At 48.6% G+C, this 27,124-nt stretch overlaps 1 protein-coding gene across 6 annotated transcripts in view; it reads right to left on the bottom strand.

Annotated features, from left to right (window-relative positions):
• Positions 1-27,124, bottom strand: part of GATAD2A (GATA zinc finger domain containing 2A) — a 71,082-nt gene that overhangs the window by 10,116 nt on the left and 33,842 nt on the right. For all 6 annotated transcript variants that reach the window (XM_062015285.1, XM_062015284.1, XM_062015288.1 and 3 more), the window contains 5 exons: positions 17,162-17,433; positions 6,766-6,895; positions 6,253-6,384; positions 2,131-2,262; positions 839-1,006 (listed from right to left, as the gene is read on the bottom strand). In XM_062015285.1, coding sequence (XP_061871269.1) covers positions 839-1,006; positions 2,131-2,262; positions 6,253-6,384; positions 6,766-6,895; positions 17,162-17,424 — 825 coding nt within the window. In that variant the 5' untranslated portion in view covers positions 17,425-17,433. The remainder of the gene's footprint in view (positions 1-838; positions 1,007-2,130; positions 2,263-6,252; positions 6,385-6,765; positions 6,896-17,161; positions 17,434-27,124) is intronic.

The raw sequence follows: 27,124 nt of genomic DNA on the forward strand, positions 1-27,124 counted from the left end.
CATGCTGGAATATCAAATGTGACACAAGGCACAGCACTCAGCTCACTGAAATCCCTATTTCTGTCCAATACTCTCTGATGTCTTCCTTTATTCCTGTGTACAGGAGGTGAATGTGAACAGACAAAGGGATGGCACAGGAAGAACGAGGAGGAGCAAGAAGCAACCACATCAGTGAGAGGCCAGTAACTCATACCAAGTAGATATGGGAACCCAATGAGTGTTAATTACAACCATTTACTTCTGTTCCTCTGGCCACAAGTGCTGTGCTGAGTGCTGGGCCCCTCACTGACTGCCACAGGGACACTGAGGGGCTGCAGCATGGCCAGAGCCGGGCACAGAGCTGGGGAAGGGGCTGGAGCACAAGGGAGCTGGGGAGGGGCTGAGGGAATGGGGGTGTTGAAGTTGGAGAAGAGGAGGCTGAAGGGAGACAGCAGCACTCTCTGACACTCCCTGAGAGGAGGCTGCAGGGAGCTGGGGGTTGGGCTCTTCTCCTAAGTAATTAATGACAAGACAAGAGGGGGGTTGGACTAGATGATCTCTAAAGGTCCCTTCCAACCCCAACCACTCTATGATTCTAAGAGGAAACAGCCTCAAGCTGTCCCAGGGGAGGTTGAGGTTGGAGCTGAGGCAGAGCTGTTTCCCTGAGAGGGTTGTCAGCCCCTGTGCCAGGCTGCCCAGGGAGCTGGGGGAGTGCCCAGCCCTGGAGGGATCCCAAAGCCCTGGAGCTGAGGTGCTGAGGGTCAGTGCTGGGCTGGGACTGCAGCAGCTTCAGGGGCTTTGCCAACCAAAACCATTCCACGACCGTTCCCTTTGGCAGAAAAGCTGTGAGGGAGCTCACCTGTGGGATGTTGACCAGCAGACTGGTGTTGGGGACGTTGGCCACTCGGATCAGGCCCTGCTGGATGATTCTCTGCCCCTGGATCTGGACACTTGGCACCGATGCCCGTGGTGCCAGCAGCAGCGGAGGCGGCCCCGTGCTCGAGTGCTGCCGGATGTTGTGGATTTGCTGGGAAGAGACAGAAATGGGCTGATGTGATGGTGCCATGGATGGGGAAGAGCAGAGAGCAGGAAAGCAGCAGTGAGAATCCAATGGGATGCCATGAGACAGTGGAAATGAGGTAAAGCAAAGGGGATGCAAAGCAAGCGTGATAATTAACATCCGTGGCCAAACGAGGTGGTTTTTCCCCTCTCCCTGTGTCAGCAGCACGTAGCATGAAGAGAGGTGCCCTATGCCAAGCTAAATCAGCTCTGCCCAGAGAGATCTTCAGTTTCTACATCAAATTTCTTCCAATATGTATAGCTGTTAAGGCAGTTTCATTCTGAAGGCATTAGGGAAGCTGCTTCTCAGAAGGAGGTTTTCTCCATCAGCAGAACAGAAAGGAAATGAAACACCAAAGCTCAACCTTCCTCCTTAATGCTGGCTGTGCACCAGATAAAAACCAGGCCTTGCACTGCAAAAACAAATCCTCATTTAACAAGGAAGTGTTGTTTTTCCTGGTATCCTACCAGAAGTCATCATTTCAGAAGTCCAGACCAAACTGAACCGTTGCTTTCCTCACTCCTTTAGTCACATCACTATCTTCTCTTATGGGTGATGAGAGTCCTGCAAAGCAGCACTCTCAGACTTCCAGTTGACTATCTCATCTGATCTCTGCAGCTCTTATTCAATTGCAAAGACAGACACAAGGAGGAGAAAAACCCTCCCTGAGCTTTAGCATATGAAAAGGTGAAATTGATACATCAGAAAGAATAAGGAGGGGGGAAAGAATGGAAGAATGAGGGATTGTGTTTCATTTCCCCCCTTAAAAGTGGATGAAGCTGGAAGCCTGTAAATTAACTTTGATAATAAAGGCAACCAAAATGCTCTGGGGCAGGTAAGGGAAGCAGCTATGCAGGTAAAGCAGCAGCCTGCATCACCACAGGGTTGTCTCATTCTTCAATGGCAATGTTATGGGACAGCATGATGTGCACAACTGGCATGATGCAGGATCCTTCAGCAGCAATGCAGCTAGCCATACTAAAGAATTCCAGCAAGAACTTCACAGGTTCCTTCCAGACAAGCAGAAAGATGACCAAGAGAGTAGTTAAGGTGAGAGAACAGAGGGGATCTCCCACAGGGTAAGCACTTACCTGGGCTCCTCTGACAAGAGGCGGCATCACTATCTGCGTGTTCTGCTGAGATCCTAATTTGGATGAAGTCTGCTGCCCTCCACGCACCAAGGGAGGAGGAATGACAGTGCCTGGGATACGAGTGGAAGAGGTCTGCAAAACAGAAACCCAGTTGAGTCACACTGGTTTGTTGTGGGGTGTTTCTGTGCCCCCTCTCCTCTGCTGCTCAGCGTCTGCAGCCCTACGCGGCAACACGCACGTGAGGACACGATGGCAGTCTGGCTACACACTCAGGGCATTTGTTCTCTCTCATCCTGCACAGAATTCAAAAGGTAAAGAGCAATCCTGAACAATATTTGCAGCTGCCCTCTCACTGATGAGATTCAAGAGCTCAAGAGCTGCTGGGCTGAGCTGCACCGAGCGAGCACAAGCGCAGCACAACTGAATCCTCTCTGGCTGCATCTGTCACAGTGGAGAAACTGTAGGAGAAGAGATGGCTTGAGCTGGGATTTGGTGTGTTTAGTGTCCAAAAAGAAAGCCCTCCAAGTATATTGTGAGGGGAGGAAGAGAATGGGGAAATACAAACTGCTGTCTTCAAGAAGTGGGAGGTGCAAAACCTGGGGAGGTGAGAGGCTGGGGGCACATGTGTGTGTGTGGGAAGGGAACAAGAGGGACAGGAAAAGCTTTAGGAAAAAGGAAAGGAGTCAGGCTAAAGAAAACTGGGAAAAAAACCACCCCTGCCTGTGCTTTTTGGGCTGCAGACTGCATTAAAGCCTCCAAGTTTCTCATGGCTCTATAAAAGGTCATTCCCACGGACTGCTGAGCCTGAGGAGCACTCACTGCTCCAGGGTCACAAACCTCTCCCTCCTGTACACCTCTTGCCACTTCCCTCACTCCAGCCCTGAGCTGCCCATCAGCAGGGAATGAAGCCTTTTAAATACACCCAAGTTCCCCCTTTCATGAGTTACCACATGTGTATTTAGGCAGGTGGGAAGTTTTACCCACTTCAGTTTTGCTTTTCCAAGGCCAAATGGCCACTCTCACGAGCAGGAATTAGTAGGGTTTTTACAGTCAAGCAAAAGCAAAGGGAGGAGAGGTTAATTTGCCCAAACAATGCAAATTAGACAGAAGAACTTCAGTTCTGGATTCTTTGCTGCCAGCTCTCTGCTCTGTCCAACTGGAGTTTCACTGTCTGATGGCTGAAGGTTTAATTCGTGGTCCAGTTCCTCTGAAAGTGCTGTCTCAGTGAAGGCAACTTGCCTCAAGGGAAAGATTTGTTCAACTGACAGATTGCTTTAGGTTTTGTGAATGTTTCCTAAACAAATGCCAAATGTACCCCTTCCCTGGAGTAGAGGGGAGTTTGGAATGAAGAGGAGAAGCTGTTTCCCAAGCCAAAGCACTTTGTGCTGAAGCACTTTGGAAGCTTCTTTCAAATTAACCCACGGTAAAGGACCAGAAATGTTTTAAACCAAGACACTGGACTCAAGAGGAAGATTAGGTTGGCAGATGTCAACTGACTCTGCTTCTCTCTTATCTTTAATTCCCTGAGGCTTTCCAACATTTCCTTTCATTTCATCTGAAACCAAGACCTTTCCTACCATCATGTGCCATTCAGCCACCAAGCCAAGAGAGAAAATCATATGCTTTGCTCTCACAGTTAATCACACTGAGGGCACAATTAAGGGTATGACAACAAGCTGCCATGATATTTCTTTGACATAACTCCATGGTATCCTCTTTGGCCACAGGTTCTTAGCACTGGTTTGGATGGATTTATCAGCAGAGTGGATCAGGAAGATCAATCACTGAAGCTTATGAGAGTTATCTTTGAGTGACATCCTACTTTTATCTCCCATCTCAAACGTTCTTCAGAAGCTTATAGTGGGGTTTTGGGAGTTAAAAACCTTTCCACCTGGCTCCAAAGCCATTAATGTGATGGGACCATCCTTCCTGCACTGTGCTCTTTCTCCTCTGCTCCGTGCCCTAGGCCTGGCAGCCTGGCCCACCCCACTGACCTGGAGGGACGGCTTGGCAGCAGGAACGCTCTGCGGTCCCCGCACCAAGGGCGGAGGGGTGGCCACAGCACTCCCAGAGGAACCAGCAGGCTGGAAGAGGAAAAACCAGAAAGAAAGCAGACCAGAGTAAGGGTGTAAAGCAGAATTACAGGAGCTAAGGGAATAAAAGCATTTACCTCCTTGTGCCTCGGGAAGAGAATCTTCGAGCACTGAGGTTCCCTTCCCACCCTCCCCCCATCCCTTCCTCCAAGCATCTCAACATGTGTATTTAAACAAAGAGATTATTAGGTGAGTACAGATAAGATTACATCAGGAAATAAAAGAGTTGATACACCAAAAGCAGAGCAATGTGGGAATGGATTTTAGCAGTCTCAGCTCAGACCCCACATGGGCCTCGTCCCCCGTTACTATGAGTTGCAACTAACGAGGTTCAAGGGTGATGCAGAGTGAAAACCAGCTCAGGGAAAAAAGCCTTCAGATGTTAAGAAGTTTAGGATATGCCATTTCACTCCAGTTAGTTCAAACATCCAGAGCTTCTTGCTCAGCCTTCAGCAGTGAGTTGAGTGATGCAGGCACTTGCATTACAGAATCACAGTCTCAAGGGTTGGAAGGGAGCTGCAAAGCTCATCCAGTGCAACCCCCTGCCAGAGCAGCAGCACCTAGAGCAGGGCACACAGGGACTCATCCAGCTGGGTTGGGATGTCCCCATAGAAGGAGACTCCACAGCCCATCTGGGCAGCCCCTGCCAGTGCTCCCTCACCTCAACAGGGAACAAGTTTTCCTTTCTGTTTCTTTGGAACCTCTTCTGTTCCAGCTTGTCCCTGTTGCCCCTTGTCCTGTCATTGGTCACCCTGAGCACAGCCTGGCTCCAGCCTCCTCACACCCACCCTTGATGCATTTGTAAACATTCATGAAGTCACCCCTCAGTCTCCTCCAAGCTGCAGAGCCCCAGCTCCCTCAGCCTTTCATCACAAGGCAGATGCTCCACTCCAGCATCTCTGTGGCCCTGCACTGAACTCTCTCCAGCAACTCCCTGTCCTTCTGCAACCGAGAGGCCCAGAACTAGACACAATATCCCAGATGTGGTCTCATGAGGGCTGAATAGTTTTCATCCCATCTACAGAAGGACTCAGAAGTCCAGCAGAAAGATTCCAACCACACTAGCAAAGCCAGGAAAGCTGTACTAACACCCATCTGCACCATGATGTGTGCTTAAACCTGCACATCACCCCCATCCCAAATCCCACCCAGTCAGCATCACGTGCTGCAAGACAAAATCATTTGGTTGCCATTGTTACAGATACTTGAAATGTAGCCTCATAGCAGCACAGGGGAGTGTTGGTGTGCCCCCTCACCTCCCAGCCTCCTCTGCTCTCCTCCTGCCACCCTCCAGCACTGCCAGGATGGCACACACTGGGAGCACACTGGGTGACAGGGTATTTTCTTAGTGGGTTTGTTTCTGATGCAAACAGCTCTTCTCTCAGCACTCTGGGTATTGTGTGTGCTGGTGTGACACGAGGAGGGGGAGAAAAGAGGAGGAAGGGAAGAGAGTTCAGGGTGGGAGGGTTGAACCATCCCTTCCAGGGGCTGCCTGGGATCTTCTGGATGATGAAGGTATGTAGCTAAGCACAGATTGATTTCACCTGGTTAAGACTTGGAATCTAGAGCTGGGCTTCTGCCATGCAGCACAGAACACAGCCCTCAGTCACCAGCTCCCAAAGCCTGGGCTTCAAACACAGGCACATCTGTTAACGTGCAAGGATCTCCTCCAAGTGTGTTTCAGCAACCTCTAAGTGGCACTGAGGAGTGTTTAATAATTGGAAGGATCTTACATTTCTAAACCCATCTGAGTTTTAACAACAGAGGTCTTAGTTTTATCCTCTTGACCATATCCAGAAACCAATCTTGTCATTTGGTCTTGCCAAGACAAGGAAATGGAATTGCACAATGAGAAACAGCACGAACCACGAGAAACTTCACAAGTGTGTGATGAAAACAAGGGAGAGCTGCTTTCTTTGAAAGCTATCTTCCATTCCACAGGTCAGGGCAACCTCCACAGTTGTTTATATTCTCCCTCCTCATCCATTTCAAGGGCTGGGATGATAAATGTCTATAGGATAACAAATACCTTCTGAGTAGTGGTCTCCTTCTGGATTTGACTCTGCCGTAACTTCTTCAATAAGACCAGCTTTGCTTCCTCTAACCGTAGCTCTTCTTTTAGCTGTTTAATCATTCTCTCACGCTCCTCTGGGCTGCTTTTCTGCAGGGCCAGGTGAGGCAATAGAGGATGGGAAGAGAGAGACAAGGGAGAAGGGGAAAAAAAACCCACAGATATCACACAAGTTCTGAGCAGAACTCACAGCATCATAATTGTCACTTATGTCTTAATATCAGTGCTGTCACCTATGGACACAAGCTGAGTGTGGAGGAAGAAGGCAAAGGTCAAAAAACCTGGAAGTTTGGGAGAGGTTTTTACTAGCAAAACAAGTAAACAAAGTGAAATGAAGAGGCAGATGAGAAATCTGTGCAATGATACGTTGAGTAAGGGATATGGGGTGCACTAAAAAGCCACTTCTGGAAAAGGTACACTTCTGAAGCATCTAAAAATCAACCTGAAGAGTGCCAAGGCAAGGAGACTCACCATGAGTGCCTCTGTGTTGGTCTCTTTTAATGCTATCTTTGTTAAACCATTCATTCTAGGGCTAGAAGGCTCATTGTCAGATAACACTATAACGTCCGGCGAGGGGACTCGCTTTTCTCTCTTTATTTCGCTGCAAATCAAAAAGAAAGAGAACAAGTTAACAAAACTCCAGCAAACAAAAGTCATCTCCTTTGCAACCTTCTGCTGGATTAACCCCAGAAGCTTGCCATGAGACAAGATGCAGCCACAACACGTGGCAATGGGGAATAGTCCTGTCAGTCAGAAGCTTTTCCAGCAGCCACTTCATCCCCTTGGAAGGAGTTATTGAATCTGAAGGAAACTCAACACAAACAAGTCACATCTATTCAGTTTAAGTACTTGATGGTGGTGTTTTCTTTCTGCACCAACACTACTAAACTCTTTTCTGCTATTAACACAGCCTCAACACACGTGGACATGTTCAAGCAGCTTCACTAAACTAAAACACGTCCAGACTTGTGTGGATTTGAACTCTTCATTTGGCTTTAATGTGTCTTGAGTGACAGCTGCACCTCAGACCTGAATTCCTGAACATAAATCATCTCTCAGCTCCGTGGCTGATGGTTATTACATGACAACAGAAAAGCTCTGTGAACCAGAAAGGATGGAGATGATGTGATGTGACAACAGATGCCTCTGCTGCACATGCTGCTAAGTGTCAGATCACACCTTTGGTACCAGGATTTGGGATTTCAGGTACCAGGACTGAGGATTTCAAACCATGAAGGGTATTTCAGAGCATGGTTTGCAGCATGGGATTGCTGAGAGGTTTAACAGGAGCTTCACAAGGAGCAGACAGCAGAGTCCAGGAAACAATGACAGCACTTGAGAAAGGGATGAAGGCAAGGGAGGAAGGCAAGGGAGGAAGGCAAGGGAGGAAGGCAAGGGAGGAAGGCAAGGGAGGAAGGCAAGGGAGGAAGGCAAGGGAGGAAGGCAAGGGAGGAAGGCAAGGGAGGAAGGCAAGGGAGGAAGGCAAGGGAGGAAGGCAAGGGAGGAAGGCAAGGGAGGAAGGCAAGGGAGGAAGGCAAGGGAGGAAGGCAAGAAGTTGAGGAGGATGTAACACAAGTAACTGTTTTGGTTTTCCTGCCTCCCAAAGGCAGGAGGAGGAAAAGTAAATTCACAGTGAGAACCTTATGGATTAAAGTTACTCATGGGAGAAAATGCATAAAGAACTTGAAGATGAAGCAACTAGTGAAGTGTGGTTTGTGTTACTTGGGAATAAGAGATGTGGCACATGAGCTTCATGCTTCTAGATATCAAGCAGTTACTTCTTACACCAAATCTAGACTGGACTGATGTGCCACATTTCTTAGGAATGCACTAACAGAAATTAATCCTCATCATCTGAGTGATGCAAGGGATTTTCACCCAGAGTAACAGCACTGCAAAGCCAGTCACCCCAATAAGCTCTGCAAAACACCTTCAGCAAACGCTCAGGGCAGGTCAAAGGTTGGATACTTCAAAACTTGCCTCAAGTACTGCAAAAAAATTGCTTTAAAACACAATTTCCACGTTTGTGGGGAAAAAAAGCTGTGAAGAAAGAGTGGAGTGTCCTCTAGAGGGCACAGCAAACCAGCCAACTGCATGCACTGAAACTCTCAGGCTGCTTCCAAATGAACAGTGGCACAGGTGAAGTGTTTCCAGCTTTTCCCTGTATCCAAATGCACCAAACTGGCTCAGGTCGCTCCTGGCAGGGAGGTAACTGGGTCAGGCCCTGCTTTGAGTGGGTTGGGTTGAGCTTTGGTTGGCTTGATGAGCTTTTGCAGGCAGCTGAGAAGAGCCGGTGTGCAGGATGGCACCGGCACGCTGAGCTCATCCCTGCTGAGCCCTTTTGGGGTGACAGCAGCAGCGTGAAGGACTGAGACTCAATGGAGTGAGGCACCAGCCATTCCTCTTCAACCTTGAAGGTTAAACCCCTCATGAAAAGGAGAGTTAACTACCCAAAAAGCTCAAAACCTCCTCAAGCTGAGGGTTTGAGCTGCCAACGTGAAACACACGGGGTTCTTCCCACCAGCGAACCGTCCCACACGGCTGCAGGGAAGGAATCACACCGTGGAGAGGCCGAGGAGAGGAGAAAGGGCTTTATGTGGCTCCTGACAACCACGACTTGGCCACTGGCCACACTTCACCGACGAGTCCAGCCCCGCTCTGCGGGGGTCACACAACCAGGGGAGCCGCTAACGGGGCAGCCCTGGAGCTCTGGCAAGCGCCTGAGCCCGCGTTGGGCCGGTGGCTCTGGGGTTCTCCCTCCCTCACGGAAGGGAAGGGAACGGGGGCCACGGCGGCCTCACGTGACGTGCCCGGGCACGTGACCCTGCCACGGCAAAAACCATGGCAACGGCCGGTCCCAACCGGTGCGGCGCGGCCTTCATTTTGTGAGGTGAGGTCAGGCCCAGGTGGCGGCGCAGAAAATGGAGCTGGGAAGGTCCCAGACACCCTCTCTGGGTTGTGTTCCACGTCCCCTGTCCCTGCACACTGCCCCCCTCCGACACAGGCACCTGAGCCAAAGGGGCTGCTTGGAGGTTTTCAATGGAATAAGTGGGAAACAAGAAGGAAAAGACAACTAAACGAGGCAAAAATAAGCCCTATGAGAAGCATAGGAGGGTTCCTAGGTTTAGTTTCAAGCTGGAGGAGGAAAAAAAGGCTGGAAAGTGATGGCTGCCAGCCCCAGGGCTCTGCCAGGATACCACGAGGGGATAAATATCTCAATCCTGAACTGGTGAGGAGACACCAGCAGCAACATGCCACCATCAGCCATCTGAATACTGCAGCTTGGGAAAAGCACAGCAAAATGAGGGAAAGGGAGGGCACCTCAGAGCCCACTGGGCAGGCCTCGGGGTCATTGGGCTGGGCAGGATGGAGGGAGAGCAGCCATTCACTGTCCATGTGCAGCCAAGCAGCAGCAGCTGCTCCCAATGCACCCGGAGCCAGGATGGATGTCAATGTGCTCAGTGCCACACACACCTTGCTCCAAAGGCCCTTCCTGAGACAGACCAACAGCACCTCTGCTAATCATGTTGGAAAAGACCTCAGTGAACATTGAGTCCAACCATAAATCCCACACTGCCAAGCCCATCACTAAACCTCAGCTACACACAGCCTGGATGAGGGATCCCCTCAGCTGAGGGGCTCTCCACAGCGTTCTCCTCACCTTTGGAAGAGAGCAACATCAACACAGAGCATCTCTGCAAGCTACCACTGCTTTGCACAAGTGACAAATACAAGCTGCCTCAGCCAGTCTGTAGGACCACGATTTGGAAGTCTGGAACTAGGAATGGATGCCTTAGCACCTAAAAGCTCTGCAACAAACCCCATCCTCAGCTTGGGCTGTGAAGCAGGAGACAAAGCCAGGACCAGCTGAGAGCTTCCCTGGACCCATGTAATGTCTCTGTTCTGCAAGATACATGATGATATTCCTCACAGCACATTGATCTAACAAAAGCTGCATTACAACACACTACAGCAGAGTTCTAAAACCATGCATTTCCACAAAGGCATTAAATGGTCCTGTCTATTTAGGACCTACACCAGTTTTGAGTCTGTTGCTACATGACCTCACAGACAAAGCCTCTCCCCCTCAAGCTAGGAGATACATTTTTTAATGCAGCACATATCGATCACAGCAACCAAAGTCGAGTCATACTCAGTGTTAGAGGGTTTCCACCCTCAGCAGCACGACCAACTGTGTAGTGAATGAGGTGGCACAGGATTGAACTCCAGAAATGCAGACCAGAACTCTGAAAAAACCCAAATCTTGCTTCAAAGAGGACTTTGCTTGACTCTTTTGTGTGTGAAGCAAAACAATTTGAAGCAGATGTCTCAAAATAAGAAAGACAATGGAAATATCACCACTCTGAGAAAAATATTGCCACCAGCAGTTAATAATTTGGGGTAACTGCCCTGATACTATGACCTTTATCCTCTGAATGCATCAGGCATATCCTTTAGCTAAATAAAGACATAGCTCCATTATTCTCCCTTCAGCTTTCCTAAGTGTTGCTGTCTCAGGCATTTGGACTCCACACTAGAAGATGAAAGCAGGGTTGCTCCCTGGTTACACACACCCATTTAAACATTCACAGCAATAAAACACAACTTAGCAGAGACCTTGCAGCAAGTTTGTGTGAGGAATCGAATGCAGACCTCCAATGTCACTGAATACCCCAAGAAAGAGGCCATGCTTCCTCCAGTATCCTCTCCTAAAACCTCAAAGCACAAGGACAGAAGCATCAGGCTGTACAAGAGTTTCCCACAGTGCCTTGGAGCATTCTGTAGCAATTCAGAGCACAACAACTCCAGAAAAACCCAAACCAAACAAAAAAGCCACTTTCCCATGGAGACTCTTATGTATTAGTTGTTGATTTGAAGGAAAACTCCAAACCCACCTGGGTGAGTTCCTGTGTGCCCTACTCTAGGTGGTGCTGCTCTGGCAGGGGGTTGGGCTGGATGAGCTTTCCAGGTCCTTTCCAACCCTTAAGATTCTGTGATTGTGTGAAAGAAGAGGGTCAAGGTGGCTGAAACCAGCCTTAGGGGGCTGCTTCCACTTAGCTGAGCCAAGGGGAGGATTAATTCCAATTTAGCCTTGGAGATGAGGCATCTGAGGTTTATGGTGGACTCAACTGTTGTAATAAATTCACCTCCTTGAGAAGTTTCAATGAAGGAAGACAAAGTTCTAAACTTCACACTAGTAAGAGGGAGAGATGCCCAGGCTCTGGGGAGGGAGCTTAATTTCAAAGGATTCACTCTGCACCTTACAGAGCTTCAGGACATTAAATGAAGAGCTCCTGTACCTCAAGCAACAGTCTTTGCCTTTGTTCCTACTGATCCAGAAGCACTACACCAAAAAAAGCAGCTTCCTTTCAGAGCCCAGACCTTACCCATGCTCCAAAATACCCTTTCCATCACTCTTCCAAAAGGCAAAAGTAAAAATCAATGCCACGCTCACTTGATAAAGTGACAGAACTACTGACCTGGAACACAAAATCCCCCACTACTGAGCAAGACATCAGCCTGTGGTATCCCCACACCCTCTGCCCAGCTGCAGGTAACTGAGAGAAGCAGCACAACTCTTGTTCAAACCAAACCTTAATCTGCATTAGCAAATATGCAACGGTTTTGCCTCAGTCTATTCAACAACCTCCTGTACACTCTCATCCAAAAATATTTGGCAAGCAAGGAAGGAAGACAAACAAGGAAAGGAAGAGCAATGCAGTGGGGGACTTTTCTCCCCCCCTCCCCTTGGAGATGTTTTATCTACTTGAATGAAAGAAGTTGCAGTGGATCTAGTGACTGTGAAACTGAAGCAAAACAAACTTCACCCTTTCCTCTGGATGTAAAGGAAGGAAGCTTTGATTGAACCGTGCCTGCGTTTGAAATGGAACAAGAAACTTGGGCATCGAGTGTTGTGGCAATATCCTTCAGCACAACACACACCATGAGGTGAAATGAGAGCAAGGGAAGCTGACAAGGGGATTTGAAGCTGGGGGATGTGCTGGATTTCCAGGCTGGTGAATGGGAAGAGAGGAGCTTCTGCTCATCACTGACCCCGTTCCCAGTAAATGCCGGTAAGTGGGGAGTGTGGCCAGTCAGCACAGGCTGTGCCTCAGGACAGGTTAGCATTTCAGAGTCAAATCCATTCATTTAGGAAGTTTTCGATGGGATTTGGCCAGATGAAAAGAAAAACACCCCAAACCAAGCTAAAAATCCTTCAAAGGGCCAAAGTTTTGCATCCAAAGCCTGACAGGAAAGCTGAGGGCACGGCCCTCAGGCCAACTCTCATACAACTTCCAACCAACTTCTATCAAGACCTTATTTGTCATTCTCCCCTGTAACTGATGGAGCCCATCACTGTTCTGAGGTTCCAGAGCAGCTCAACCTTTGTCAAACACACAACTCAGAACCAGCAAGCCCTAAAAATAAAGGAACTCTGGGGTTTAGATGAATTGCCTGAGAGCACCCACTGCAAAACTCTTGGCTCACGTCCCTCCTGGCAGTTTTCTTTTAAGCAAACAAGCAGTGGCTTAAGTCAGGCCAGCTCACATCTGATTTCAGGTAGCTAAAACCCTTAAAGCTGTGAGTGCATTGGATACCTGCATGTACCACACCTCAGGAGACAACAGATGGGTGCAAGTAATTGTGTGGAAAAGAAACCAACTGCATCAAACGCAGGTTTCTTGTCTTAGTGGTGTTTTGAATGGGAGGAAACATCCAGGTTCTGCAGGTTGATGGGAGAAGATGACACAATACACCCAGTGGCTTGAAACCCAAGGGGGGTTTTGGTTGTTTTGTTTTTAAAAGAAGACCCCCCCAGCTGATGTAAAATCCTGTAGGAATCATTTCATCAGCCAGCCTTACACTGATTTTGATCAGGCCATAATTAATACAGATATGACAGTTAACAGGCTGACTTTCCACTCTTGATAAGAGCAAACACAGGAGTTAAGTGCAAGCTGTTCAATTGTCTCAAGTTTTCCAGGTTGCTTTACAGAGGACATGCTCATCCCCAAGCCTGCTATGAGGACAAGGCAAGAACTGGAGGCAGAGAGATCAAAACCAGCTCTTGTATTTGTCTGTTATTAACAGCACAACCCTCACAGCGCTGCCATCACACTCCTGTGCTCTGACAAAACCATTTCCCTCGCTCTTTTCCCTTGTATGACTGAAAAGCCTGACTCTTTAGAACTCTGAAAACACATTTTGAGGTTATCTGTTTGGAGAGTTGACTGTAATTTTGAGGATTTAAGATAGCACAGTGCAGCAACCAAGCACAACACAGCTGCTCACAGGGTCAAGCAGCACCCTGGAAACATCCCACGCCTCTAAGAGCAAGGTTTTCCTACAACTGGCACAACAGTATGCTGCTCCTGAAGGATCCTCATGCTTTTTGCTCTAAAAGAGAGGATCACTTGCTCTTGTAGACCCATTGGAGGACAGTAGGTCCCAGTCAGACAGCTAAATGACTGTGCCCAGAGAGATCACTTGTGGTCTGTGTCAAACCCAACTGTGGGAATACCAGGAATCATGAGCTCAACCAGTACTGTGTGTGCAAACCAGCTCATTCTGTATGGCTCAGGAAATAGCATGAGGGCAAAAAAGCCATCCTAAAGCTTGATAGCACAGATGTAGGGAGCTGCATCTGGAGTGCAATAAATACATGATCCAGGAGAGAAAGCCCCAGCCTCAGCTGGAAGCAACTGATGCTCAAGGCAAGGCAGTGGCAGTAGGAAACTCTTGTGTGTAAGAAGGAAAGAAATGAGGAGATGAAGAACAGAGGAAAGGGGCAGCAGAGCTTGTAAAGCAGGGTAAGGCATCAGGATTCCCTCAGGTTTGAGACATGTTCTGTCTCTCCAGCTCTGATGCTGATGTAAGTCGGTGTGTTCCCAAAGCAAAGCGATTTCCATGGCCCTATTTCACCATCCCACTGCCAACAAGACATGTCCTTATTGAGAGGGGAGGACTCTCCTTCCTCCTGTTCCTCCTCCACAGTAGGTCTTGGATAATTACACCCCAGTGTAGCTACTCCCCATGCTGCAAGAACACCAGGCAGAGGAGCAAGATTTTGGTTTGGCCTTGTGTGACCTCTCATCAAAGACTTCTACCACTACAGGCTTTCTTCTGTTTCTCCTGGCATCAGCCAACGTGCTCAAACCAGACACTGAGTTTAAATTTAACCTCCAAGGTTTAAGACAAGCAAAAAAAATATATGCATTAAAAGAAAGAGTTTTTAAATGCAGTTGCTGGGTTTTTGTATTTCAAACCTTGAAAATGAACTGATTTTAGAAAGATAATCCATTCAATCAGCTTTATGCCAACTCAACTGTGATTATTGCTGGGCTGCCTTTTCCAAGGAAAATATTATGTTTGCAGTTCTAAAAGCATTAAGGAAGTTGAAAAGCCAAAACACCATACATCACTGAGCATGAATTTTACCCAAGAAGTTTGCAGTGGTTCAAGTCATTTGAAGCAGCAGCAATTTTTATGTCTCTGCAGAAAAGCAGCTCAAACTGCTTTAAAAGACAAGGGCCTTGGGAAAGTGGCAAGTTCAATTCCTCTGAAGATCAAAGGCATGGAAAGGTAAGTCTCACACTTACAGGCAAGAAACAATCCCAAATCCTGATGAAATTAAGATCCATCTTCCCTACAAATGCCAATTGTATTCTTAGATCAGACTTATCCTGAGACAAGCTTCCTGTGTCCCACAGGCATCTCCAGACTCAGCTCGCACTTGCTTGGAGATATTCACATCCTGAGGCTGGTCAGAGTGGAGTGAGGGCAGGAGGAGAGAGCCCCAGAGCTTGGGAAGCTGCTGCTTTCTTTCCAGAGGTTTGCAGAATCATTCAGGCTCATTCTTTGTCATTTGAGATGACTCACGGGGTTTAATTCTTCACCATTAAGAATTTTATGCAAGTATGGGTTATGAAAGGTGTTCCAACTCACAAACACAGGCTGAGGAGCTTGTGCTTATCCCAAAGCCTCATGAAATCCTTAATTATATTTATTAACTTCAGTGGGATGGGGATCAGAGTGCCTCCTTATGCAAGTGTCTTGCATGGGGAAGCCTCTTCTCCCTCCTTGCTGAAACCAAATACAACAATATCCTATTACCAGCTGAAACAAGAATAAGACAGAGGAAGGATGTTCTCCCAGCTCATGTAAAGAGGTGTTGCTGCCCAGATGCTGGCTGGGGAGTGAATTGTACAGCCCCTTATTCATCATCCTTCTTGGAGCATCTTGCAACAGACACCTGGCACATGTTTCAGACCTAGGGTGAACTCACAAAGAGCACACACATGTGGGGGCAAGTACTGCAACAAAAGGGTTAGAATACCTGATGCTAATGTAGTCAGCTTTTGGGATGAGCAAGCTTTTTAGTTGTTCTTCAAAATAACAAACCCCAACCAGAGCAGGCATACCTGTGTTAGTTAAGAGGCAACAACTACACCAAAAGACACCAGAGACTTAACACAGCACAAGTGCTTGACGTGGAAGTCAAGCATCACCCCAAATTAACTGCTTCTGTGCAAGACATGAGCAACTCCTAAATACCAAATAGAGCAATGGTAATTGTCCCTTTGGCAGAAGGTTTATGGGGAAAGCTGAAAACTATCACCTTCCCTCAGTCATGCTGCTGGGAGAGGTCTTGTTTGCATGAAGTAATCAGGCTCCTGCAGGCTTATTTCTCTTCAAAAATCATCACAAGTTTGTTGAAGTTCACAGAGGAATTGCCACTAAACATCAAAGTTTTCCCAGCAGCACCCACAAACACCCCTCCTCTCCCAGTTGATTCCTGCCCAGCTGATAAGGATCTCATGTTTTTGGTTTCACACCTCATATCTGCACTGCTGCAATACCTGACATCTGAGCAAACACGGACTCACTCCTCTGAGAACTGCCGAAGCCATTTTGCACAGGCTCAAGTCCGTGTTCTCATCCTGTTCTCTCCCAGGTCTCAGTGCTCACATCGATGCTCCAGCATTGCCTGGTGTCAGGATCAGGAGTAAAGGTGGTTTCTGGACTTTCTGCTCACCACACCACACAGATAAAACCCCAAACAAGCCCTTGAAGGGCCAACATTAGGGCCACAAGAACTCTTTGACGGAATTGTTATGCTGGTACTGCCCAAATCAAGACCAGAAATAGGGCAGATCTGGAATCTGGGTTTAAAGTGATGCTGGCAAACCTCAGAACCACACACCATCCATGTGTGTGTCTCATACACAAGTTGAAGGAAAAGCTTTATGTGCTTACAAGAATGAATCTCTGTGAAGTGATAAGGAACTTGGAATTTGTGCTTTCAGATGTCAAAGTCCAGACATCTTACTGAGGCTGGACTCCCAAAAAACCATTAGGAACTTGTCCTACAGAGAATAGCAACAGACAGGTGCTGTCTTTTCAATAAGACTTCTGGTATCAAAACCCACAAGTGACCTCAAAAAGAAAGTCAGCCTCATCCCTACACCCTGCTCTGCCAGAAGCATCGAGCTGCAATCCAAACTTCTCTGCTACAATCAGAGTCTGTTACTTCTCCCATACCCCCAAACCACTCTTCCTCACATCAGTAGCTCAAAGTGCATCCATCTCTCTAGCTCACATGCTTTGCTATCCATTTCTTTGCTCAGCTGCTCTTGCAGTGGCAGCTGTAATGAGAAAACAGTGAGGAAGTGACACAGAAGCCGCTGCTGAGTCTCATGTGAAGAGCCAGAGCTGCACCACACACCTACAGTGTCAATTCCCTTTACCTTTAAGATGCAGAGAACTTCTACCTAAGAACTTCTTCCTAAGAACTTCATCCAGTGCCATCTGGCCACACTTTACTGTGCCTGTATCCCAAATGCTCCACACTCAGCTCCAGACTCACCTTTTGGAGGTACTCATGTCCACAGGCTCATCTCCCGTCTGAACCTCCACTTTGATGGTTGCTTTCACCTCTCCACTTTTTAACAATCCTTGCACTTTTCCAGCTCCAGGATCTGCTTTTATTTTCATGTCACCTTCAGTGTTTAGATCTGTTCCTAACAGTCCTTTCTCCATCTTTAGTTTTTTACTGTCCACATCGTTATGTGTCACTTCACGTTCTAAGGCTCGTTTTTGACTCCGTGTCCTGCATGCTTCCTCTGTCATTGTGAGGCTCTGGGGGATGGAAGAGAGGAGACACAAATGAGTTAAGTGCACTGGGAAGTACAAAAACCAACACCCCACACCACACTAAAGTTGGACAAAACACCTTAATTTCAAAACAGGGCAAAGTACAGCGGTTGCTGCAAAAGGAGTCCAGAAAGAGCAATAAGTTTTGCCAGTGTGCTGACTTTATCTTCGAGACACATCTCCAGTCTGGAGCTATTAAGCACCCAGCATCACTGTACTTACACTTATGTGCAGCAAAACAAACAAACCAACCAAAAAAAAAGCAAAACAAGAACACACCCACTCCCCCCACCAACTTCACTGAGCAGCAAACTGGAATCACCAAGGAGAAAAAGCTCTGCATTGGAGCAAAGAGGAGAATATCCAAACCCCCCACGATGAAAAAAGCTTTTGGCTCTCTACCCAAGAGGCAGGAAGAATGTATGGATTTGCCTGCCATGCAAATGCAGGCAATTACAAAACTCTCGATTAGGATCTCCCTGGGAGTGCTGCCATGTCTTGCTGAGGACCTCAGCCTGGCTGCAAGTTTCGGGAACCAGACACTAACGGGGCAAAAGGACCATCACAGCCCGGCGTGAGGAGAGGCTGCCACAGCTCCTGGCACCCAGGCACCCAGGCACTGCCATGGAAGCCTCCACTTGAGACTTTCTCGCCTCCTGGAGAAGGAGCCAGGCTCTACCAGGCAGCAGAGGCAGAGGAGAGGAGGGGGGGAGGAAAAGGGGAGGAGGAGGAGGAGGAGGGGGGGAAAAGCCAGGCTTAACCCTTGGCCTGCTGGAGGAGTGGGAAGTTTTGCTCCCGGGTGGGTTCTGCCGGCTCAGCCCGGTACCTGCGGACACCCATCCCATCCCTGGGACGCGGAGCTGAGTCAGGCTTTGATCCCATGACATCACTGGGCTCCACATGACCCTTCCCAGGATGCAGCCTGCGAGACAAAGCACTTTCCAGAAACCAGTCTGAGCCGGCAGCAGGCAACCCGCAGCGGGGCTCACCCTGCGGCACCCCAGCATCATCCTCCTCCTCCTGCCAGCCTTCCTCCTCCTCCTCAGGCCCCCACAGCAGGGCTCACCCCACCACCATCCTCCTCCTCAGGCTCCCACTGCTCCCCTCTGCCTGCCTGGGGGTGCCAGGCACCACGGGGGTGCCATGGGCTGGGGGAAGAGAAACACACTGCCCTCCCCCCTCCTTTACTTCATCATATTTAACACCTTCCTCCCATCCAAGTCTTTCCCCACTCCCCCCTCTCCTTTTCAACTGGATTTCAAAAGTCAGGCCAAACACACAATAGTTTGAATCAAGTCTTTAAAATGTCTTTTTTAGCAGCGAGATTAGCATAATTACACAAAGTAATTAACACCCCCCCCCTCGTTAATCAACAATGTCACTTAAGGGTGGTGTGAAATTGCCATTTGGGGACTAAAAGCCCCGTGTGAGTGACCACAAGTCTCTCTGCATGGTGTTGGATGAAATATGTATCTTGTAATGGGGTGTGGGGGGGATGTTTGAGTCAGAGTCAACACATAAAGTGAAGCTGAATCTTGGAATGATGGAAGAAAGGTGTGTTATACAGGAAGGCAAAGTTAAGTTTGTGGAAGCAGCACAACAGCCCCAACAGGCAGCAGCCCCTTCCAAACCCCCTTCTGTCTCAGCCCTCTGAAAGCACAGCTTTGAGCTGCCAACAGTTGAAGCATCTCTGGCTGACAGCAGGACAACCACATCTCCCCCCTAAGATGAGCCATCAGGCAGCCTGAAAGGCAAAGCTTCCTCCACTGGGCTGGGTGCAAAGTCATCCCAACCCAGGGCTCAAACAAAGGATGGGGCTTACACATAGCAAGAGGTGCTATTAATCACAGGGGCTCTCTTGAAGCAAGACTGCCTAGTCAGTAGGAAACATCCTCTAAAGCCTGAGCTGGGCTTATTTTCAGTGTCTTAATATTCTCCAGCCTGGCAGGGATGAGAAACAGCAAGTCCAGCAGCCTGTGCTGATCTGAGAGCTCCAACAGCACTGCAGCTCCAAACTTTTAACAACATTTACTCCACATTGTGTCTCTGCTCCTGTGGTTTCTCCTGGGTTTGGTTGGGATGGGGAAAGGTGGTACCTGGAGCTGTGCTGGGCTGTTCTGTGCCTTGCAGAGCTGACAGGAGGCCTCTGCACACACTGCCAGCAACCAAAGTGATCTGAATGTTGTATGGGCACTGAGTTTTCATTCTAAAAACTGCTGCAGTCAGGATCCTAACACTGAAACAGGTTAGGCATCCTGGGTGCTTCACTGAGCACCTCCAGCTAGCCCAGCTCATCTCAGGGCGATGCACAGAGGCACTAAGCACCGAGCCCAGAGCATGTCCAGGGGCAAACCCTTCATACACAAACCCCTTACAGCAAGGTCAGGCTGAGCAGATGAACAACCTCGATGAAGATGCACAATGTACCTTCTCAACAAAACCCTCTCCTGTTGCAAACTCTGGAGAACATCCCACCCTGCACCTTTCCAAAGCAGCCACAGCCATTTCTCCTCCTCACATCATCGGTCTCCCCTTAACAGACTCCACTTGGAAACAGCCTCAGCTCCCCTGTGCACTCCCTTACTCCCAACAGTCCAAATCCATTCTCCTTCGAGGAACAGTGCTGCTGTTTGCTGCTCATTCCCTACAAATCAGAATGCAGTCCCAGCTTCTGTTACAAATTCACAGCATTTGGTTGCAATGACGTAGGCTGAAACCCAGCAACTGGGGACAAGGATTGCTAGAGAGAAGAAGAGTATTTGTAGCACGACCAAGGGAGTGTGGTGTGAAGTTCTGTGTTACTGGGAAGACCTTGGGATGAGATTGCAGGGAGATTTTTACAGCTGAAGATTGCAATTTGCAGGCTCACAGTAATGAGAGATCTAGTTGCACACTTCCCTACCACAGCAGTGATGAGATCATGTTTACTGATGATGAGCCTAAAACCAAGCTCCCTAAAAGAGTTTCAATCCTTCCAGAAATAGTGCTGGAAATCTCTTTGCTACCATAGGGTACAGATGCAGAGACACCTAAAGGAAAACTAGTGTGGCACTGAGAGAAGTGGAGGAGAGGGATTGCTTCAGAATGGCTTTTCTGCCTCTCTTTTTCAGGAGGATACATGAAAAGGGGTGACACCAGAGCCTTCCATGGGAATCACCTGGGTTGCTGGGCCCCATCTCCTGCAAGTCAGAAGGCATCAGGAAAGATACAGTTATCTGCTTCACACAGCACACTACAAAAAAGCCTTCCCAAAATAGCCTAAACTCAAGGTGTGTAGGGAAAGGTTAAAGCCAGATGAGTGCCCTGGAAGAAAGAAGGAGGATGAAGTCACCTGCAGAGCTCTGCACCATCAGGGATGGCATCCCTGGAGGAGATGTGAGCAGCTCTTTGCATGACAGCAGGAGGCAAGAGAAACCTAAACCCACCTGGGATGAAAACTCTCTCCCAGTGGCAAATCTGGCTGTTTGCTCAGTCCCCAGCACCTGAGGATCATATTCCAGTCACCACAGGAGACTTTAAACAGCACCTCACCACTTCACCAACTGAGAATCAAGCTGTTAGGTGGTTCCAAACATCCAGGCTGTGTCAAGGATAACACATCACTTCAGAAACTGTTCCTGAAATCCCCACTGCTGGCAGCAAGAGGAACTGACCAACACTATAAAGAGCTTCAGATCAACTTGACTATACCTTTTACTTCAAAGAAGGAAGAGAAAATAAGCACCATGCAGTAAATTTTCAGTTTTATGGAAGGCTCTGCTTTTTATTACAAGGAATGGCATAGCTTGGGGTGGAGTGCCTGGGACCTCAGCAGCAAATACTCAGTTGTAAGTGCTATCAGTGTAACAGATTAACTACTGTCAATTCTAAAGGCACTTCAGTATAGCATCTAAACTGCAGTAAACTCCTCAGACTGCAGGCCATTACAATGGTCAAAGACTCCTCAGTACAGCTCCACTGCCCTCTGAGCACACTGACAACAAGGAAAACCCCCAAACCTCTCCAATTCACACCCTAGTTACACCAGCCCAGGAAGTGTGGTGTAAGCTTGTGATGCCATCTGAATGCTTTCTGTTGGAAAAAGGGTCAAAAGAGCTCTCTCCAAATCCTTCCCTTCCTCCAAAGAGTGAAGCAGCAAGACCAAGAAGACAAACCTGGTTTAACTCAGTATCTTTTCCAGCAGGGAGGTGCAGGAACAGGGTGACATCCAGCCCAGCCCCATGCCAAGGGCTGGGGAAGCTGCAGCACTCACTTGAGTTTGTCCCTGCAGGGAGATGTTGCAGACAAAACTCCTCACAAAGTTCCAGTTTAAGACTTGGGGAACAAATTCCTTGATGCTGATTTTTCCAGATGCACAGTCCAGCCCAGAATACACCCAAATAGCTGCAGAAGTTATGGCCAGCTCACCTGGCTGCCTCCTGACCAAGGCATGAACGAGCAACCAGGCCTGCAGCTGAAACAGGTCTGATGCACAAGCACAGGGAATACACCAAGACATGGTACATAAAGACAAAACCACAGTTAAAAAATACACCCCCCCCCCCCCTCAAAAAAAAGCAAGCACACTTTGTTTGTAATGTACACTTCCACTTTTCCCCACATGACATTGTGTTATCTGCATCACCTCCTCTCTCCTCATGATTTATAACTTCCGTGTACAAACTCCAACTAATTCCTTCACACAGAAGTAGCTCAGCTTCACTTCTCACTGCTTAGCACAATGTGGTGGTTTGAAGGTAAAAGGATTGGAGCTGGAATTACACCCCAGTGCTGTGCTAGTCACTGTGCAGCAGAGAGGGGCTGGGTACAGCATCACTTGCACATGGGTTTGAATCCCACCGCAGCTGCACGCTGACACATCCAGTGATGTGATAAATGGCTCTTTTTGGTAGCCAAAAGCAAAGATCAACAACTCTCTTCCCCAAAATGACCTGGAAAGTTTTACAGCAAGAGAGGGGGGGGAAAAAAGAGACAAGGTTACATAGAAGGAAAGGGGAAGTTCAGGCACATTCAGTGCCCCTCAGTGGGTGTTTTCTAAAGGTAGCTGATGGAAAACTTGTTGTCTGTCACCTGGATGAGCTCCTGTGTGACCTGCTCTAGCTGGTCCTGCTCTGCCAGGAGGGTTGCACTGGATGAGCTTTTGAGGTCCCTTCCAACCCTTAAGATTCTGTAACAGTCCCTGACATCCAGCATGAACCTGAGGTGCCCACCAGCCAGGCCCTTCCTTCCCAAGCAGTCACCTTGGATCATCCACACGTGCCCTCCTAGGAATTCACTTCTCAGAACAGGCTGTCAAAAGCTGCAATGAGAAGCTCCTCTTTCCACTGACCTTATTTTTGTTATGCCATAAAGTGGGGTGGGATTTTTTTTCACCTCCCTCCCCTTATATACTCATTGATCACGAAGCCAGAAGTGAGATGTCCTGGAAAAAAAGTCATTAAAATGCTTATATATGTGTGTGTGTGCACGTGGATGGACATGTGCAGGAGCAGAAATGTGCACACAGAGGGCAGTTTGTGACCTTACTGTTGGAGGTGTTTAGAGAAAACAAACCCAAACTTTAGACTAAAGGACTACACTTTAGTTCTTCTTAAAAAGACTTTTCAAACTGATGCAACAGCAGCAGTTCAAGAGCACCTTGGGTAACGTGTCACAAAGAAATAATCACCCTGCACTGGAATTCAACTGGGCAACCAAAAATCCATCCCTTCCCTGAGGAAGGCAAATTAAAACACACACAAGCCTGAGAGTTTTCCAGGGGTGGCTTTGATGATTTTGCTGCCTCAGCCATCTCTTCCATAGCTAAAAAAGTAGAGCTGCAAGTGCTGAAGGCCTCTGTGTGCCTCGCAGCCCCCTGGGTGGCTGAGCACTGTGGCCCACCAAGGGTTAAGCCCTGCCATTTTGGTGCCATTCACTGATATGTCCATTAAGGGTGTTACATAACAAAATGGCAGCCCTTAACCCTTCCCTTGCCGGGCTCCCAACGCTGCTGAGCTGCATGTGCTTGTGCCAGACAGCCACCTCCTGCCTGCCTGCACACTCCTGCCTCCCTTCTTTGATTATCAGCATCAGTGTTTCCCCTTTCTTTGAGCATTGGAGGGGAAAAAGAAAGGAGCTTGCTTCAGGGTGTTAAGTAGTGGCAATTAAAAAGGAGAGGGTGCCCACAGAAGTTTTGCTCTGTGCCACAGTTGTCGGGCATCTGGAGGCAGCAGAGGAAAGGTCTGTGCTGTGGAGTAATGCAAGAGCAGGAAAACATCACTTCAGGGATATCAGTGCAATGAACTACTGAAGGAAAACTGCTCAAGTGGATGGTAGCAGAAACTTCTGCTGTCCCAAAACCAGCCAGGGCATCCCCACGGCTGCTCGTGGCTTCAGAGGGCCTCAGCAGCTCCTTCTGTCTCCTCAGCAGCTCCTTTTGCCCCTTCACCGGCTTCTCCTGTTCCTTCAGCTGCCCCTTCTGCCCCTCACCAGCTCCTCCTGCCCCCTAACCAGCCCCTCCAGTTCCTTCAGCTGCCCCTTCTGCCCCCTCACCAGCCCTTCTGCCCCCTCACCAGCCCCTCCTGCCCCTCACCAGCCCCTTTTGCCCCCTCACCAGCTCCTCCTGTTCCTTCAGCTGCCCCTTCTGCCCCTCACCAGCCCCTGCTGCCCCTTCACCAGCTCCTCCTGCCCCTCACCAGCCCCTTTTGCCCCCTCACCAGCTCCTCCTGTTCCTTCAGCTGCCCCTTCTGCCCCTCACCATCCCCTTTTGCCCCTCACCAGCCCCTTTTGCCCCTCACCAGCCCCTTTTACCCCCTCACCAGCCCCTTTTGCCCCCTCACCAGCCCCTTTTGCCCCCTCACCAGCCCCTCCTGCCCCTCACCAGCCCCTCCTGCCCCTCACCAGCCCCTCCTGCCCCTCACCAGCCCCTCCTGCCCCCTCCCACCTCCCAGAAGCCGCTTTTACTCCCATGCGAGCGACCAGGCCGCAGGACACCCGTCGCGCCGTCCCCACAACTGCTCGCACAGTCATTAGAGTGCAGTAGGAAGCAATTCAGCCCTGGCTTGACTAAATATTTACTAAAATGAACAGATAAACATTTGTAGAAAGGCACTGAAGTGGAGCTCAGAGCACCACAAACGTGAAGTTCTGTATCTGGCCCAAAACGGGGCTTTGGGAGCTGAAGTCTCGCTGCACTAGGAGCCACTTTTCTGCTTTCTGTGGTGTTTGTGTCAAAAAAAAACACCTCCAAAAATCCCAACTCCAGCTGCATTTGGCTCCATTTATTAGTCTGGAGGCTGAGCACTATCTGAGGGCTCTGTGTGACAAAGAGAAGCGCTCACAGTTCCTCACAGAAAGCTCAGTGTGCCACAGAGATGATGTTCAAGCAGGGAGCTGTGTGAATGGGAGAGAGCTGTTGCCTGTACAAATGGCTCTGGGTAATTTGCTATATTTTGGTAAGAACTTCAGAGGAGCCTTCACTATCAAGATCATCTTAGAAAAGATTGCAATGAAGCAACTAAAACACCCAGCATAAAAATATCACCCCCCCTACTCCCTCCCCAAAGACCTTTTGGCAGTGTTGCTGTTCTTTAACTCAAGGGAATCCAGCCTAAACCCACCTCCCTCCCCTCCTCATTTCTGACACAGATTCCCTGGCTGGTTCTGCAGAGCTCTGCCAGTTCCTCACATGCTCTGTGATGGCTGATTCAGAGCTGTAGTTCTCAGGGATGAACTGCACTTGGTTCAGTCAGGAGTCAGTTCATTGTCACCCCCCGAGCTGGATGAGGAGGGGGAGGAATTCAACCACCCCTCACTTGAAGAATGAAATCAAAGGCATTTTGTTAAAAGACACCCAGCTATTCTCTAGCACCACTCCAGGTGAGAAAGGCTCTGCCTGTCTTCAAGGGATGGATTCTTTAGGCACATCCATCCTCACAGACATTAACTAATCATTAAAGAACTGTTTACCCAGTGTTTATTTTGATTCCAAAAGGAAACCTTCCACTTAAAGGGCCTCCAACTTGATTTAAACTTCTATTTGATGGGAATGGATTGAAATATTAAGCAAGGAGGCAGTGTGGGTTGCAATCAGATCCTCTCCCCCTTCTCCCACCCCTCCTCCTCATATAATGTATGCTTATTAGAGGAGGGATCTAGGTTGGTTCATTTCTTTTAATGCAAGAGTGGCAAAATTAGCATCTTTAAATACTCAGTCACAACAACAATCAGCTTTTCCAGCACCACATGCTGTGCATATCATAATACAGGCAATTCCTTGGGGTTTTCCAACTTAAAAGAGAAGGGAGGCTCTCTGTGCACACAGGTCACCCAAAACAGGCTTCAGCATCACCCCTCTCCAAGAAGTGCTTTGCTCTGGAGTCACATCCAACATGGAAACACACATGGAAACCATTTACCACAGCCTCAGCACAATCAGAGGGCACTGGTGAAAGTGGGCACAAAGGACAAGGTATCAACAGAAAGAAACAACTGAGGGATTTTCTTTGCCAACCAATATTCTGCTTCTTTCAAAGAGCACTTTAAAACTGCACCAATTCCAAGGGCTTTGGGTTTAAAGAGGTGTTTTTAGAGGGCATTGCTTACACAGAGATTTGTTTGACCTGAATTCTCTCCCCCACACACAAAGTTTTAGGGATTATTTTTGTCTAGAAACCACCTGGGCAGGAAAGTGACCATGTCTGAGCTTTGGATGAGCAGAGAAATCCTGGAGACTCCTCAGCATGGGATGGCTCAAACATCAGTTTCGATGATGCTTCAGAACAACTTGTTACCCAAATACCATGAAGTGGTGCAATAAGACAGTATTTATGCACACTGCTCTACATCTGCACAGAGCTGTTCTGCAGGTGTTTTATGGAGAGAACTCACTGAAAGAGAGTGAATGAAGGAATTTCCACAACTATGGTCAACAACTCCAAGTGAGACACTCTCTGCTAATCTCACTGTCACTCCTGCTCCCTCACCTCTGACTGATGTCACTGAGAAAGGTGTGTTTATCCTTTCCTGGAGCCTTTTGGTCTCATAAAAGATCATGGAATGGTTTTAGTTGGAAAAGACCTTTAAGCTCATCAAGTCATGAACCTCTCACTGCTCACTAACCCACAGCTCTCAGCACCTCAGCTCCAGGGCTTTGGGATCCCTCCAGGGCTGGGCACTCCCCCAGCTCCCTGGGCAGCCTGGCACAGGGGCTGACACCCCTCTCAGGGAAACAGTTCTGCCTCAGCTCCAGCCTCAACCTCCCCTGGGGCAACTTGAGGCTGTTGCTGCTCATCCTGTTACTTGGGAGCAGAGCCTGACCCCCAGCTCCCTGCAGCCTCCTGTCAGGGAATGTCAGAGAATGCTCCTGTCTCCCCTCAGCCTCCTGTTCTCCAGCCTCAACACCCCCATTCCCTCAGCCCCTCCTCATAAGATTTGTTCTCTGGACTGGCACTGCTTTGCAAGATGTGGGAACTTAGCAATAAATAGCCAACACCTCAATCAGTGGTGCTCATGGCTTGTACCATGTCAGTTATGAAGCCGACTCTGGTATAGCATAGTAAACAAATGAGTCAATCTATGAGCAGAGACATCAACACCTACACCAGGAAAACTGAGAATGGGGGAAATGGGAAGCTCAGAAATGCTTTACCATTGATCCCCAGAGCCCATGGTTTGGAGAGAAATATAAAATGCTAAA

The sequence above is a fragment of the Colius striatus genome, chromosome 25 (assembly GCF_028858725.1).
Source record: "Colius striatus isolate bColStr4 chromosome 25, bColStr4.1.hap1, whole genome shotgun sequence".
NCBI lineage: Eukaryota > Metazoa > Chordata > Aves > Coliiformes > Coliidae > Colius > Colius striatus.